Genomic DNA, 14,532 nt, shown 5'->3' on the forward strand with positions numbered 1-14,532 from the left:
AGATTCCTGGTGTTTGTGACGCTCGCCATTTTGGTGCGAGGCAGACCCCGGGGGTGAGTGTGGTGAAAAAGAGGAGTCACTGTCAGTCCTTTTGAGTTTTGAGTCAGTCTTTACCAACAAGGTCATGTTAGGATATAGCAGGTATCCTGTTAGAGCTTTTGTGCCGAATCCACTGCAGTGTTTTAGGTGCCACGTTTATGGTCCTGTTGCAGCAGTTTGTAGGAGGGAGATTCCAAGATGTGGGAAGAGTGCAGGAGGGCATGGGATAGAGGATTGTATAGTTTCTGTGGATAAAGTTGTGTGTGTCTACTGTAGAAGTGCCCATGTTGCTGGGGATCGGGAGTGTCTGGTGCAAGAGGCAGGTTGAGGTGGCTAGAGTCAGAGTAGTGCAGAAGGTGTCGTATGCTGAGGCAGTGAAGAAAGTAGAGGAGGATTGATCAAGGGTGAGAGTTCCTGAGAGAGGATCCCTGTGAGTAGTAGATATGTGCCAACACAGAGGGATAGGCCTACGAGTGATATATGCTTCAGTAAGGTTGTCGTCTTAGCAATGGTTATCAACTGTAACGCAGAAATGGAACATAAATCAGAGAAAAGTGATGTTGTGGTGGCATCTGCAGAGAAGTAGCCTTCCCTGTGGCTCAGTTGGTAGAGCATGGTGTGTGCAATGTCAGGGTTGTGGGTTTGATTCCCACGGGGGGCCAGTACAAAAAAAAAAAAAATGCATGAAAAGAAATGTATGCATTCACTACTGTAAGTCGCTCTGGATAAGAGCGTCTGCTAAATTACGTAAATATAAGTATTTGGGCATCTGAGATTTGACTTCAGAAGAGTTACAGGGTGTATTGAATGGCGGTGACCCGTCCTCCCAGGCCGTTGGCATGGTGCAGATGGGGTCAAAAATTATTGTTATTATTTATTTATTTTAATTTTATTTTGTATCACAAAGTATAATGGATTTATATCATAGTCCAGTTGGGGGCGGTAATGCAACATATTGGGTGCCAACCGCCGTTAAACTCCGTAGAAGAAGAAGAAGGCAGATCAACAACCTGGAAGTTGTGCATTACGAATGAACGGTTTCTCTTTAAACTGTTACATTTCGTCGGTTTACCGTTTGAAGTAATGTCAAGGAGAGATCTTGAACCGGTGTGTTAGCGTTCAAAGATAACCGGAGCCTTTCTTCCAAACTGTAATTTCCAAACGTGCAGGTAAGAGCCAAAAGGTTATTTTTGTTCGGTGTGTTGCTGCAGAAACGAGAAGCGAGCAGCAGTTGACGTTTGCTAGCTTAACTAGCTAAATGTTAGCATCATCCAGTTGTCAATCTATTTTGTTCCCATGCAAGACATGTATTGTTAGCTAGCATGAATCGTGTTAAAAAATTCAGATAACTCTGCTTGATTCACATCGGGATTGAATTGAATTGAACCTTCAACATATTTCACATCGACTGGTTAGCATGTTGGCTAGTTAGCGCCCCGGGCCAACTGCCTTTGACCGTTAGCTTAGCTTAGCCTCTGTCAGTGATCTGGCGCACCGACTGAACTGCAGGTAATGTGTGCCAATAGCCAGTAGCTAACTAAATACATTACATCCAGTTGCTAGCATCTGTTTTGACATGCTGGTTGATAATTAACTGGTCTGAGAAATGCAAGGGGTTAGAAGCGAAAGGGATGTAAAAAAACAACAACATTCTAGTACGAATCAGCTTGAGGTCCAGTGCTCTGTATAGAACAAATGCCCCTCCCAACATTTGGCTATACTTGATCATTCGGATGAATTTATGTATTTTAAAGTAAATTGTGAAAATCGAGTAATATTGGAGATTATCTCATGAATTGATGAGGTTTTGGGTGAAAAACCTCTTCTCTAAGGATCGGATTGGTTGTGGTTGTTTCAAGGACATACATACATACATACATACATACATACATACATACATACACTGCATTCGGAAAGTATTCAGACCCCTTGACTTTTTCCACATTGTTACATTAGCCTTATTCTAAAATGGATTCGTTTTTTTTCTCAATCTACACGCAATACCCCATAATGACAACAAAAATTGATTTTTAGCAATTGTTGCAAATGTATTAAAGAAAATTTAAAATATGGAAATATCACATTTACATAAGTATTCAGACCCGTTACTCAGCACTTTGTTGAAGCACCTTTAGCAGCGATTACAGCCTTGAGTCTTATTGGGTATGACGCTACCAGCGTGGCACACCTGTATTTGGGCAGTTTCTCCCATTCTACTCTGCAGATCAAATCAAACTTTATTTGCCACATGCGCTGAGTACAAGTGTAGACTTCACCGTGAAATGCTTACTTACAAGCCTTTAACCAACAGTGCAGTTCAAGAAGAAAATATTTACCAACTAGACTAAAATTAAAAGTAACATAAAAAGAATAACGATAACGAGGCTGTGTCAATGTAAATTGTCCGGTGGCCATTTTATGAATTGTTCAGCAGTCTAATGGCTTGGGGGTAGAAGCTGTTGAGGAGCCTTTTGGTCCTAGACTTGGTGCTCCGGTACCGCTTGCCGTGCAGTAGCAGAGAAAACAGTCTAACTTGGGTGACTGGAGTCTCTGACAATTTTATGGGCTTTCCTCTGATACTGCCTGGTATATAGGTCCTGGATGTCAGGAAGCTTGGCCCCAGTGATGTACTGGGCTGTACGCACTACCCTCTGTAGCGCCTTACTGTCAGATGCTGAGCTGTTGCCATACCAGGCGGTGATGCAACCGGTCAGGATGCTCTCGATGGTGCAGCTGTAGAACCTTTTGAGGATCTGAGGTCCCATGCCAAATCTTTTCGGTCTCCTGAGGGGGAAAAGGTTTTGTCGTGCCCTCTTCATGACTGTCTTGGTATGTTTGGACCATGATAGTTTGTTGGTGATGTGGACACCAAAGAACTTGAAACTCTCGATCCGCTTCACTACAGCCCCGTCGATGTTAATGGGGTCCTTCCTGTCGTCCATGATCATCTCCTTTGTCTTGCTCACATTGAGGGAGCGGTTGTTGTCCTGGCACCACACTGCCAGGTCTCTGACCTACCTATAGGCCATCTCATCGTTGTCGGTGATCAGGCCTACCACTGTTGTGTCGTTAGCAAACTTAATGATGGTGTTGGAGTCGTGTTTGGCCACGCAGTCGTGGGTGAACAGGGAATACAGGAGGGGAGTAAGTACACACCCCTGAGGGGCCCCCGTGTTAAGGATCAGTGTGGCGGATGTGTTGTTACCTATCCTTACCACCTGGGGGCCGCCCGTCAGGAAGTCCAGGATCCAGTTGCAGACTGCGGTGTTTTAGTCCCAGGGTCCTTAGCTTAGTGATGAGCTTTGTGTGCACGATGGTGTTGAACGCTGAGCTGTAGTCAATGAACAGCATTCTCACATAGGTGTCCAGGTGGGAAAGGGCAGTGTGGAGTGCGATTGAGATTGCGTCATCTGTGGATCTGTTTGGGCGGTATGCAAATTGGAGTGAGTCTAGGGTTTCTGGGATAATGTTGTTGATGTGAGCCATGACCAGCCTTTCAAAGCACTTCATGGCTACTGACGTGAGTGCCACGGGGCGGTAATCATTTAGGCTGGTTACCTTCGCTTCTTGGGCACAGGGACTATGGTGGTCTGATTTGAAACATGTGGGTATTACGGACTCGGTCAGGGAGAGGTTGAAAATGTCAGTGAAGACGCTTGACAGTGGGTCCGCGCATGCTCTGAGTACAAGTCCTAGTAATCTGTCTGGCCCAGCGGCTTTGTGAATGTTGACCTGTTGAAGGGTTTGTTCACGTCGGCTGCCAAGAACGTTATCACGCAGTCATCCAGAACAGCTGGTGCTCTTGTGCATGCTTCAGTGTTGCTTGCCTCGAAGCGAGCGTTACATTTACATTTTAGTCATTTAGCAGACGCTCTTATCCAGAGCGACTTACAGTAGTGAATGCATACATTTCATTTCATGCATTTAAAAAAAAAAAAAAAGTTGTACTGGCCCCCCATGGGAATGGAACCCACAACCCTGGCGTTGCAAACACCATGCTCTACCAACTGAGCCACAGGGAAGGCATTTAGCTTGTCTGGTAGTACACAGCGTTGTATGAGATCTTCAGTTTCTTGGCAATTTCTCCCATAGAGTTTCTCTTAATTTCTCAGAACAAGAATAGACTGACGCGTTTCAGGAGGAAGTTCTTTGTTTCTGCCCATTTTGAGCCGTTAATCGAAGCCACAAATGCTGATGCTCCAGATACTCAACTAGTCTAAAGAAGGCCAGTTTTATTGCTTCTTTAAGCAGAACAACAGTTTTCAGCTGTGCTAACATAATTGCAAAAGGGTTTTCTAATGATCAATTAGCCTTTTAAAATGATAAACTTGGATTAGCTAACACAACGTGCTATTGGAACACAGGAGTGATGGTTGCTGATAATGGGCCTCTGTACGCCAATGTAGATATTCCATAAAAAATCTGCCGTTTCCAGCTACAATAGTCATTTACAACATTAACAATGTCTACACTGTATTTCGGATCAATTTGATGTTATTTTAATGGACAAAAAAATGTGCTTATTTTCAAAAACAAGGACATTTCTAAGTGACCCCAAACTTGTGTGTGTGTGTGTGTGTGTGTGTGTGTGTGTGTGTGTGTGTGTGTGTGTGTGTGTGTGTGTGTGTGTGTGTGTGTGTGTTAAATCAAGTTTTATTAGTCACATGCGCCGAATACAACAGTTGTAGACCTTACAGTGAAATGCTTACTTATGAGCACCTAACTGACAGTGCAGTTTCCAATAATACGGATAAAAGTAACAAGTAATTAAAGAGGAGGAGTAAAAAATAACAATATATACAGGGTATTACGCTACAGAGTCAATGTGGAGGCTATATACAGGGTATTACGCTACAGAGTCAATGTGGAGGCTATATACAGGGTGTTACGGTACAATGTGGAGGCTATATACAGGGGGTACCGGTACAGAGTCAATGTGGAGGCTTATACAGGGTGTTACGGTACAATGTGGAGGCTATATACAGGGGGTACCGGTACAGAGTCAATGTGGAGGCTATATACAGGGGGTACCGGTACAGAGTCCATGTGGAGGCTATATACAGGGGGTACCGGTACAGAGTCAATGTGGAGACTATATACAGGGTGTACCGGTACAGAGTCAATGTGGAGGCTATATACAGGGGGTACAGAGTCAATGTGGAGGCTATATACAGGGTGTTACGGTACAGAGTCAATGTGCGGTGTCACAGGTTAGTTGAGGTAGTATGTACATGTAGGTAGAGTTATTAAAGTGACTATGCATAGATTACCAAAGTGACGGTGTGTGTGGGGGGGCATTGGAAATAGACTGGGTAGCCATTTGATTAGCTTTTCAGGAGTCTTATGGCTTGGGGGTGGAAGCTGTTTAGAAGCCTCTTGGACCTAGACTTGGTGCTCCGGTACCGCTTGCTGTGCGGTAGCAGAGAGATCAGTCTATAACTTGGGTGGCTGGAGTCTTGGACAATTTTTGGGGCCTTCCTCTGACGCTGCCTGGTTTAGAGGTCCTGGATGGCAGGAAGCTTGACCCCAGTGATGTACTGGGCTGTACACACTACCCTCAATAGTGCCTTGCGGTCGGAGACCACGTAGTTGCCATACCAGGCGGTGAAGCAACCAGTCAAGATATTCTCGATGGTGCAGCTGTAGACCTTTGAGGATCTGAGGACCCATGGCAAATCTTTTTATCCTCCTGAAGGGGAAGAGGTGTTGTCATTCCCTCTTCATGATTGTGTTGCTGTGTTATAGACCATGATAGATCCTTAGTGATGTGGACACAGAGGAACTTGAAGCTCTCGACCCGCTCCACTACAGCCCTGTCGATGTGAATTGGGGCGTCGGTTTCCTGTAGTCCACTATCAGCTCCTTTGTCTCGGAGAACCTTGAAGTGTTTATCAGCTGTGTAAAGTGCATTTATTAGGGTGGGTGTGTGAGTCAGATAGAGAGTGAGATGTTTGTGAGGGGAAGAGTGCAGCTGGGATCTATTCAGACTGATGTTTGTGAGGGGAAGAGTGCAGCTGGGATCTATGCAGACTGATGTTTGTGAGGGGAAGAGTGCAGCTGGGATCTATGCAGACTGATAATTGTGACCTGAGGAAACACTATTGATCTGTAAGGGAATGGACCTGACCTGTCCTGCTGGACCATCAACTGTCTAGTGTTATCTCTCACTCTCACCAGGCTCCCTGGGCTGGGTTTGGCTGTAGAGGTAGTGTCTCTCACCAGGCTCCCTGTCCTGGGCTGGGTTTGGCTGTAGAGGTAGTGTCTCTCACCAGGCTCCCTGTCTTGGGCTGGGTTTGGCTGTAGAGGTAGTGTCTCTCACCAGGCTCCCTGGGCTGGGCTGGGTTTGGCTGTAGAGGTAGTGTCTCTCACCAGGCTCCCTGTCTTGGGCTGGGTTTGGCTGTAGAGGTAGTGTCTCTCACCAGGCTCCCTGGGCTGGGCTGGGTTTGGCTGTAGAGGTAGTGTCTCTCACCAGGCTCCCTGGGCTGGGCTGGGTTTGGCTGTAGAGGTAGTGTCTCTCACCAGGCTCCCTGTCTTGGGCTGGGTTTGGCTGTAGAGGTAGTGTCTCTCACCAGGCTCCCTGGGCTGGGCTGGGTTTGGCTGTAGAGGTAGTGTCTCTCACCAGGCTCCCTGTCTTGGGCTGGGTTTGGCTGTAGAGGTAGTGTCTCTCACCAGGCTCCCTGGGCTGGGCTGGGTTTGGCTGTAGAGGTAGTGTCTCTCACCAGGCTCCCTGTCTTGGGCTGGGTTTGGCTGTAGAGGTAGTGTCTCTCACCAGGCTCCCTGCTGGAGTCACTATTTGAGTTGCATGCTGACTAGACCACACAAGCTGTTGCGCTCCTGTTGATTTTGTCCCCCCACACCAGACGCGATCAGGACACGCAACTATATTAATTTGGGGACAGGTCGAAAAGCATTAAACATTCATGGCAATTCAGCTAGCTTGCTGTTGCTAGCTAATTTGTCCTGGGGTATAATCATTGGGTTGTTATTTCACCTGAAATGCACAAGGTCCTCTACTCCAACAATTAATCCACAGATAAAAGGGTAATCTGAGTTACTTTCTAGTCATCCCACCTCCTTCAGTCGTCTTCTTCTTTGGACTTAACCTCTTGGGGCTAGGTGGGACGCTAGCGTGCCACCTGTGGTGCACTCCATCAACAGCAGGTGCATTTCAAGAGCGGCAAATTTGAATCCAAATAAATGTCAAAATTCAAATTTTTCAAAAATACAACTATGTTACACCATTTGAAAGATAAACATCTCCTTAATCTAACCACGTTTTACGATTTCAAAAAGGTTTTACGGCGAAAGCATAAATTTAGAGTATGTTAGGACAGTACATTTACAAGAGTTGTGTGTAATGTTTTGTCAAGTCAAAGACAGGGTCACCAAAACCATAAAACCAGCTAAAATGATACACTAACCTTTTACAATCTCCATCAGATGACACTCCTAGGACATTATGTTAGACAATGCATGCATTTTTAGTTCTATCAAGTTCATATTTATATACAAAAACAGCGTTTTACTATGGCATTGATGTTGAGGAAATCGTTTCCCTCCAATAACCGGCAGTCAAGTCAGCGTCAGAAATTAAATAATTAAAATTAGAAAACATTGTTAAAATATTATATTGTCATTTAAAGAATTATAGATTTACATCTTTTGAACGCAATCAACTTGCCAGATTTAAAAATAACCTTACTGGGAAATCACACTTTGCAATAATCTGAGCACTGTGCCCAGAAAAATACGCGTTGCGATACAGACTAGACGTCATGTTGGGGAGATCTAAAATCGAAAATACTATGTAAATAATCCATTACCTTTGATTCTCTTCATCAGATGTCACTTCCAGGTATCACAGGTCCATAACGAATGTAGTTTTGTTCAAAAAAGCTCATCATTTATGTCCAAAAATCTCCGTCTCGTTAGCACATGATGTAAGCCAGCCGGACTTCTCGTCATGAACGAGGGGAAAAAATATATTTCCGTTCGTTCAAACATGTCAAACGTTGTATAGCATAAATCATTAGGGCCTTTTTTAACCAGAACATGAATAATATTCAAGGTGGACGAATGCATAGCCTTTTATAACGTATTGGAACGAGGGTACCCAACATGAAGTAGCGCGCCAGGTGTCTAATGGGACATCACCGTTCCATGGCTCTTGTTCGGTCAGATCTCCCTCCAGAAGACTCAAAACACTTTGTAAAGGCTGGTGACATCTAGTGGAAGCAATAGGAAGTGCCAAAATATTCCTAAACCCCTGTGTCTTTCAATGGGATAGCTTTAAAGTCAATACAACACATCAGGTATCCACTTCCTGTCAGAAAATGTCTCAGGGTTTTGCCTGCCAAATGAGTTCTGTTATACTCACAGACACCATTCAAACAGTTTTGGAAACTTTAGAGTGTTTTCTATCCATATATAATAAGTATATGCATATTCTAGTTACTGGGTAGGATTAGTAACCAGATTAAATCGGGTACATTTTTTTTATCCAGACGTGCAAATGCTGCCCCCTAGACCCAACAGGTTAATATGGCGGTTGGCAACCAACTTCAAAGTGCTTTACCACCACCAACTGGACTGGAGTGTTGACCTCTGTTCATCTTTCACCCACGTGGGTATATGCTCCTAATAACCAATGAGGAGATGCCATGTGGGTATATGCTCCTAATAACCAATGAGGAGATGGGAGAGGTAGGACTTGCAGCGTGTTAAGCGTCACAAATAGAACCAAGTTGTATTTTAGCGCCTGACTACGCAGACGCACGAAAGCAGTGTTGGTGTAATGATAGAATGACGTGATATGTGTACGTTCAGTTTGAAACGCACGTGACGCGATCTGTGTGGTCAGGGTGTTAGGGCTGTGTGGTCGGCGCTTCGGAGCCGTGTGGTCGGCGCGTCGGAGCCGTGTGGTTGGAGCCGTGTGGTCGGCGCCGTGTGGTTGGAGCTGTGTGGTCGGCGCGTTGGAGCTGTGTGGTCGGCGCGTTGGAGCTGTGTGGTTGGAGCTGTGTGGTTGGCGCGTTGGAGCTGTGTGGTTGGAGCTGTGTGGTCGGCGCGTTGGAGCTGTGTGGTTGGAGCTGTGTGGTCGGCGCTTTGGAGCGGTGTGGTCGGAGCGGTGTGGTCGGAGCCGTGTGGTCGGCGCGTCGGAGCCGTGTGGTCGGAGCTGTGGTCGGCGCGTGTTGGAGCTGTGTGGTCCTCCACTGATTCTCGCTGATTCTTCCTGTTGAGGCTTTGTGTGGTTCATCAAGACCATGTTGGTAGGTGTTGTTTGGATTGAAAATGACCCGCTTTTCTTTCCCCCCACTGCACCAAATCTTCAACAATCACTCACCATTCTGCCAATGCTCCTTGAGCTACTGACCTGGGATTAGGGCACACACACACACACACACACACACATCTATGTGTTGACGTTCTAGAGAAGCAGTGAAAAGCCGTGTTGCTATCTGGCTGGCTGTGTTATCAGGGGTTGAACCTTGACTCAGTGAGGTTCTCTGCATAATCTGGTGGGTAGGGAGAGTGGAGCGTCAGTCTGCTGTGGTCGTCATCATCGCCTCAGCTTCTGTTGTTGAGCTGTTAGCACAACCAATCTCTAGATGCCTATGACGTGGACTCTAAGACCCCCCCCCCATCACCTCTCTGATTCAGAGGGGTTGGGTTAAATGAGGAAGACACATTTCAGTTGAATGCATTCACTTGTACAACTGACTAGGTATTAGTGATCGACCGATTATGATTTTTCAACGCCGATACCGATTTATTGGCCAATGTTTTAAAGTTTTTTTATTATTTTATTTATTTATTTGTAATAATGACAATTACAACAATACTGAATGAACACTTTCAGAGAAATAAGGAACCGTTCCGTATTTTATCTAACGGGTGGCATCCCTAAGTCTAAATATTGCTGTTACATTACACAACCTTCAATGTTATGTCATAATTATGTACAATTCTGGCAAATTAGTTATGGTCTTTGTTAGGAATAAATGGACTTCACACAGTTTGCAACGAGCCAGGCAGCATATACCCTGACTCTGCTTGCACGGAACGCAAGAGAAGTGACACAAATTCATGTTAGCAGGCAATATTAACTAAATATGCAGGTTTTAAAAATACATACTTGTGTATTGATTTTAAAGAAATGCATTAATGTTTATGGTTAGGTACATTGGTGCAACGACAGTGCTTTTTTTGCAAATGCGCTTGTTAAATCATCACCCGTTTGTCGAAGTAGGCTGTGATTTGATGAGAAATTAACAGGCACCGCATCGATTATATGCAACGCAGGACACACTAGATAAACTAGTAATATCATCAACCATGTGTAGTTAACTAGTGATTATGTTAAGATTGGTAGTTTTTTATAAGATAAGTTTAATGCTAGCTAGCAACTTACCTTTGCTTCTTGCTGCCCTCGTGTAACAGGTAGTCAGCCTGCCACGCAGTCTCCTCATGGAGTGCAATGTAAGGCAGGTGGTTAGAGCGTTGGACTAGTAACCAGAAGGTTGCAAAAACGAATCCCCCCCCTGAACAAGGCAGTTAACCCCCGTTCCTAGGCCGTCATTGAAAATAAGAATGTGTTCTTAATCTGACTTACCTAGTTAAATAACGGTGTAAAAAAAAAAAACTGCAAATTGGTGGCCAAAAATACCGATTGTTATGAAAACTTGAAATCGGCCCTAATTAATCGGCCATTCCGATTAATCGGTCGACCTCTACTAGGTATCTCCCTTTTCCCACAGTGTCGTCAAAAGAATGGTTTTTTTTACACCCCCCCCCCAAAAAAAACCGGTTTGGTACTGGAATTAGTTTATCTCGGTACTTTGTGAAATGTCTCAGGTGGTTGTGAGAGTCACGTCTGTATCAGCCCCTTTTATAGCGCAACGTTGCTGCTCCTCTAGGCTAATTATTCATTAATTGTGCCGTCTCGTTGCGTTGTTAGCCTCCCAATCATGATGCACAGAAGTTAACGCACTTGAATAACACAACGGGCATGTAGAAATGTTTAACTGCTAATTTCTGTTCCCCAAAACAATGTCCAGTACAGGAAGGGTTTGGGAACCCTTGTTTTAGTTCACAAAAAAAAAGAACATGATTTTAGATCTCGTGTTGTGGGACAAACTGGTTTAGAAGGATCATTTTTCTTTGTCCACATCTGTAGTCTTTTTCGTGTTCCTTCCAGCCGCCTGTTGCCTGAATGCCTGTGAGACTTGCGTTGTTTCTAATAGGGCTTACTGTGGCATGAGCAGATTAAATGTTTTATCAGTGCTGTGGAAGAAGTATTTAAAAAATAAAATATTTTCTTATCCCCTCTCTCTCTCTCTCCCCTCCCTCTGACAGGTGAGATACAGGTTCAGGTGAGTGATGCCTGTGGAGTCCAGCAGTGACTGTCCCCATCTGGAGTGTGTTGGAGAAATCACCAAGGAAGAACTGATCCACAAGTCACATGTAAGTCCCCCTCCGGAGTACTGTAGTACGCAAGTCCCCCTCCGGAGTACTGTAGTACGCAAGTCCCCCTCCGGAGTACTGTAGTACGCAAGTCCCCCTCCGGAGTACTGTAGTACGCAAGTCCCCCTCCGGAGTACTGTAGTACGCAAGTCCCCCTCCGGAGTACTGTAGTACGCAAGTCCCCCTCCGGAGTACTGTAGTACGCAAGTCCCCCTCCGGAGTACTGTAGTACGCAAGTCCCCCTCCAGAGTACTGTAGTACGCAAGTCCCCCTCCAGAGTACTGTAGTACAGAAGTCCCCCTCCAGAGTACTGTAGTACAGAAGTCCCCCTCCAGAGTACTGTAGTACAGAAGTCCCCCTCCAGAGTACTGTAGTACAGAAGTCCCCCTCCAGAGTACTGTAGTACAGAAGTCCCCCTCCAGAGTACTGTAGTACAGAAGTCCCCCTCCAGAGTACTGTAGTACAGAAGTCCCCCTCCAGAGTACTGTAGTACAGAAGTCCCCCTCCAGAGTACTGTAGTACAGAAGTCCCCCTCCAGAGTACTGTAGTACAGAAGTCCCCCTCCAGAGTACTGTAGTACAGAAGTCCCCCTCCAGAGTACTGTAGTACAGAAGTCCCCCTCCAGAGTACTGTAGTACAGAAGTCCACATTGTTACGTTACAGCCTTGTTCTAAAATGGATAAAATATCCCTCCCTCTCAATCTACACACAATTGACAAAGAAAAAACAGGTTTTAATTTTTTTGTGCAAATGTATAAAAAACTGAAATCACATTTACATAAGTATTCAGACCCTTTACTCAGTATTTTGTTGATGCACCTTTGGCAGTAATTACAGCCTCTCAAGCTCCGTCAGGTTGGATGGGGAGCGTCGCTGCACAGCTATTTTCAGGTCTCTCCAGAGATGTTCAATCGGGTTCAAGTCCGGGCTCTGGCTGGGACACTCAAGGACATTCAGAGACTTGTCCCGAAGCCACTCCTGTGTTGTCTTGGCTGTGTGCTTTGGGTCGTTGTCCTTTTGGAAATTGAACCTTCACCTTAGTCTGAGGTCCTGAGTGCTCTGGAGCAGGTTTTCATCAAGGATTTCTCTGTACTTTGCTCCGTTCATCTTTCCCTCGATCCTGACTAGTCTCCCAGTCCCTGCCACTGAAAAACATCCCCACAGCATGATGCTGCCACCACCATGCTTCACCGTTGGGATGCAAATTGGTGGCCAAACTCCAAGCGGGCTGTCATGTGCCTTTTAACTGAGGTTTGGCTTCCGTCTGGCCACTCTACCATAAAGGCTTGATTGGTGGAGTACTGCAGAGATGGTTGTCCTTCTGGAAAGTTCTCCCATCTCCACAGAGGAACTCTGGAGCTCTGTCAGAGTGGCCATCGGGTTCTTCGTCACCTCCCTGACCAAGGCCCTTCTCCCCCGATTGCTCAGTTTGGCCGGGTGGCCAGCTCTAGGAAGAGTCTTGGTGGTTCCAAACTTTTATCCATTTAAGAATGATGGAGGCCACTGTGTTCTTGGGGACCTTTAATGCTGCAGAAATGTTTTTCCCCAGAGCTGTGCTTCGAGACAATCTTGTTTCGGAGCCCTGCAGACAATTCCTTTGACCTCATGGCTTGGTTTTTACTCTGATATGCACTGTCAACTGTGGGACCTTATATAGACAGGTGTGTGCCTTTCCAAATCATGTCCAATCAATTGAATTTACCACAGGTGGACTCCAGTCAAGTTGTAGAAACATCTCAAGGATGATCAATGGAAACAGGATGCACCTGAGCTCAATTTATTGTCTCATAGCAAAAAGTCTGAATACTAATGTAAATGTCATATTTCTGTTTTTTTATTTTTTTTTAAGAAATGTGCAAACATTATTAAAAACCTGCTTTGTCATGGGGTATTCTGTGTAGATTGAGGAAGTGTTTTTTTTATTTAATCCATTTTAGATTAAGACTAATGGAACAATGTGGGGAAAAGGGAAGGGGTCTGAATACTCGCCGAATACTCTGTAAATCCGCTTATGATGTTGAATTCTGATTATCCACTTTGTTCACTCCGCTACTATCACATTTTATATAGTGGTTAGCTGATAGACGCTAATTAGGGAAGCTAAGTGATCTTTATCATCGAGTAGCATTAGCTAGAATATAAACTATTATTAATGTCTCTCTGGTCTGTTCACTGAAGCAGTCTGAGATTATTATACTGTCTCTCTGGTCTGTTCACTGAAGCAGTCTGAGATTATTATACTGTCTCTCTGGTCTGGTCACTGAAGCAGTCTGAGATTATTATACTGTCTCTCTGGTCTGGTCACTGAAGCAGTCTGAGATTATTATACTGTCTCTCTGGTCACTGAAGCAGTCTGAGATTATTATACTGTCTCTCTGGTCACTGAAGCAGTCTGAGATTATTATACTGTCTCTCTGGTCACTGAAGCTGGTTGGCTGTTGTGGTGTGTGGGTGTTTTCTAGGGCCAGTGTCAGGACTGCAAGGTTGGAGGACCAAATCTGTGGGCGTGTCTGGAGGTGAGTGAGCGGTCCCTGGCTTTGTTTGGGACTTTTATTTTGAGAGTTGTGACTACCATTTGGCCTTGTATGAATATGGACGTAACAGTTCTGTAGTAATAATCTATTGTTTTCTCTGTGTGTGTACAGAACAGCTGTGCGTATGTGGGCTGTGGAGAATCTCATGCTGACCACAGCACTGTCCACTCACAGGTGAGTCAACCCTTGACCCTTCACCTCCCACACACAGCTACAGGACTAGATCAATATCCAGGATGGTTCAGAACATACCAACAGGATTAGATATCCAGGATGGTTCAGAACATACCTACAGGACTAGGTCAATGTTCAGAACATACCTACAGGACTAGATCAATATCCAGGATGGTTCAGAACATACCTACGGGACTAGATAAATATTCAGGATGGTTCAGAACTTACCTACGGGACTAGATAAATGTTCAGGAGGGTGCAGAACATACCTACAGGACTAGATCAATATTCAGGATGGTTCAGAACATACCTACAGGACTAGATA

At 45.1% G+C, this 14,532-nt stretch overlaps 1 protein-coding gene across 2 annotated transcripts in view; it reads left to right on the forward strand.

Moving 5' to 3' along the window:
• The first annotated feature begins 1,032 nt into the window (after positions 1 to 1,032).
• The window catches only part of usp33 (ubiquitin specific peptidase 33), a 61,863-nt gene continuing 48,363 nt past the window's right edge, over positions 1,033 to 14,532 (forward strand). For both annotated transcript variants that reach the window (XM_082961044.1, XM_082961045.1), the window contains exons 1-4: positions 1,033 to 1,208; positions 11,392 to 11,499; positions 13,962 to 14,015; positions 14,145 to 14,207. In XM_082961044.1, coding sequence (XP_082817170.1) covers positions 11,416 to 11,499; positions 13,962 to 14,015; positions 14,145 to 14,207 — 201 coding nt within the window. In that variant the 5' untranslated portion in view covers positions 1,033 to 1,208; positions 11,392 to 11,415. The remainder of the gene's footprint in view (positions 1,209 to 11,391; positions 11,500 to 13,961; positions 14,016 to 14,144; positions 14,208 to 14,532) is intronic.

This window comes from Salmo salar, chromosome 14 (assembly GCF_965601325.2).
Source record: "Salmo salar chromosome 14, fSalSal1, whole genome shotgun sequence".
Lineage (NCBI taxonomy): Eukaryota > Metazoa > Chordata > Actinopteri > Salmoniformes > Salmonidae > Salmo > Salmo salar.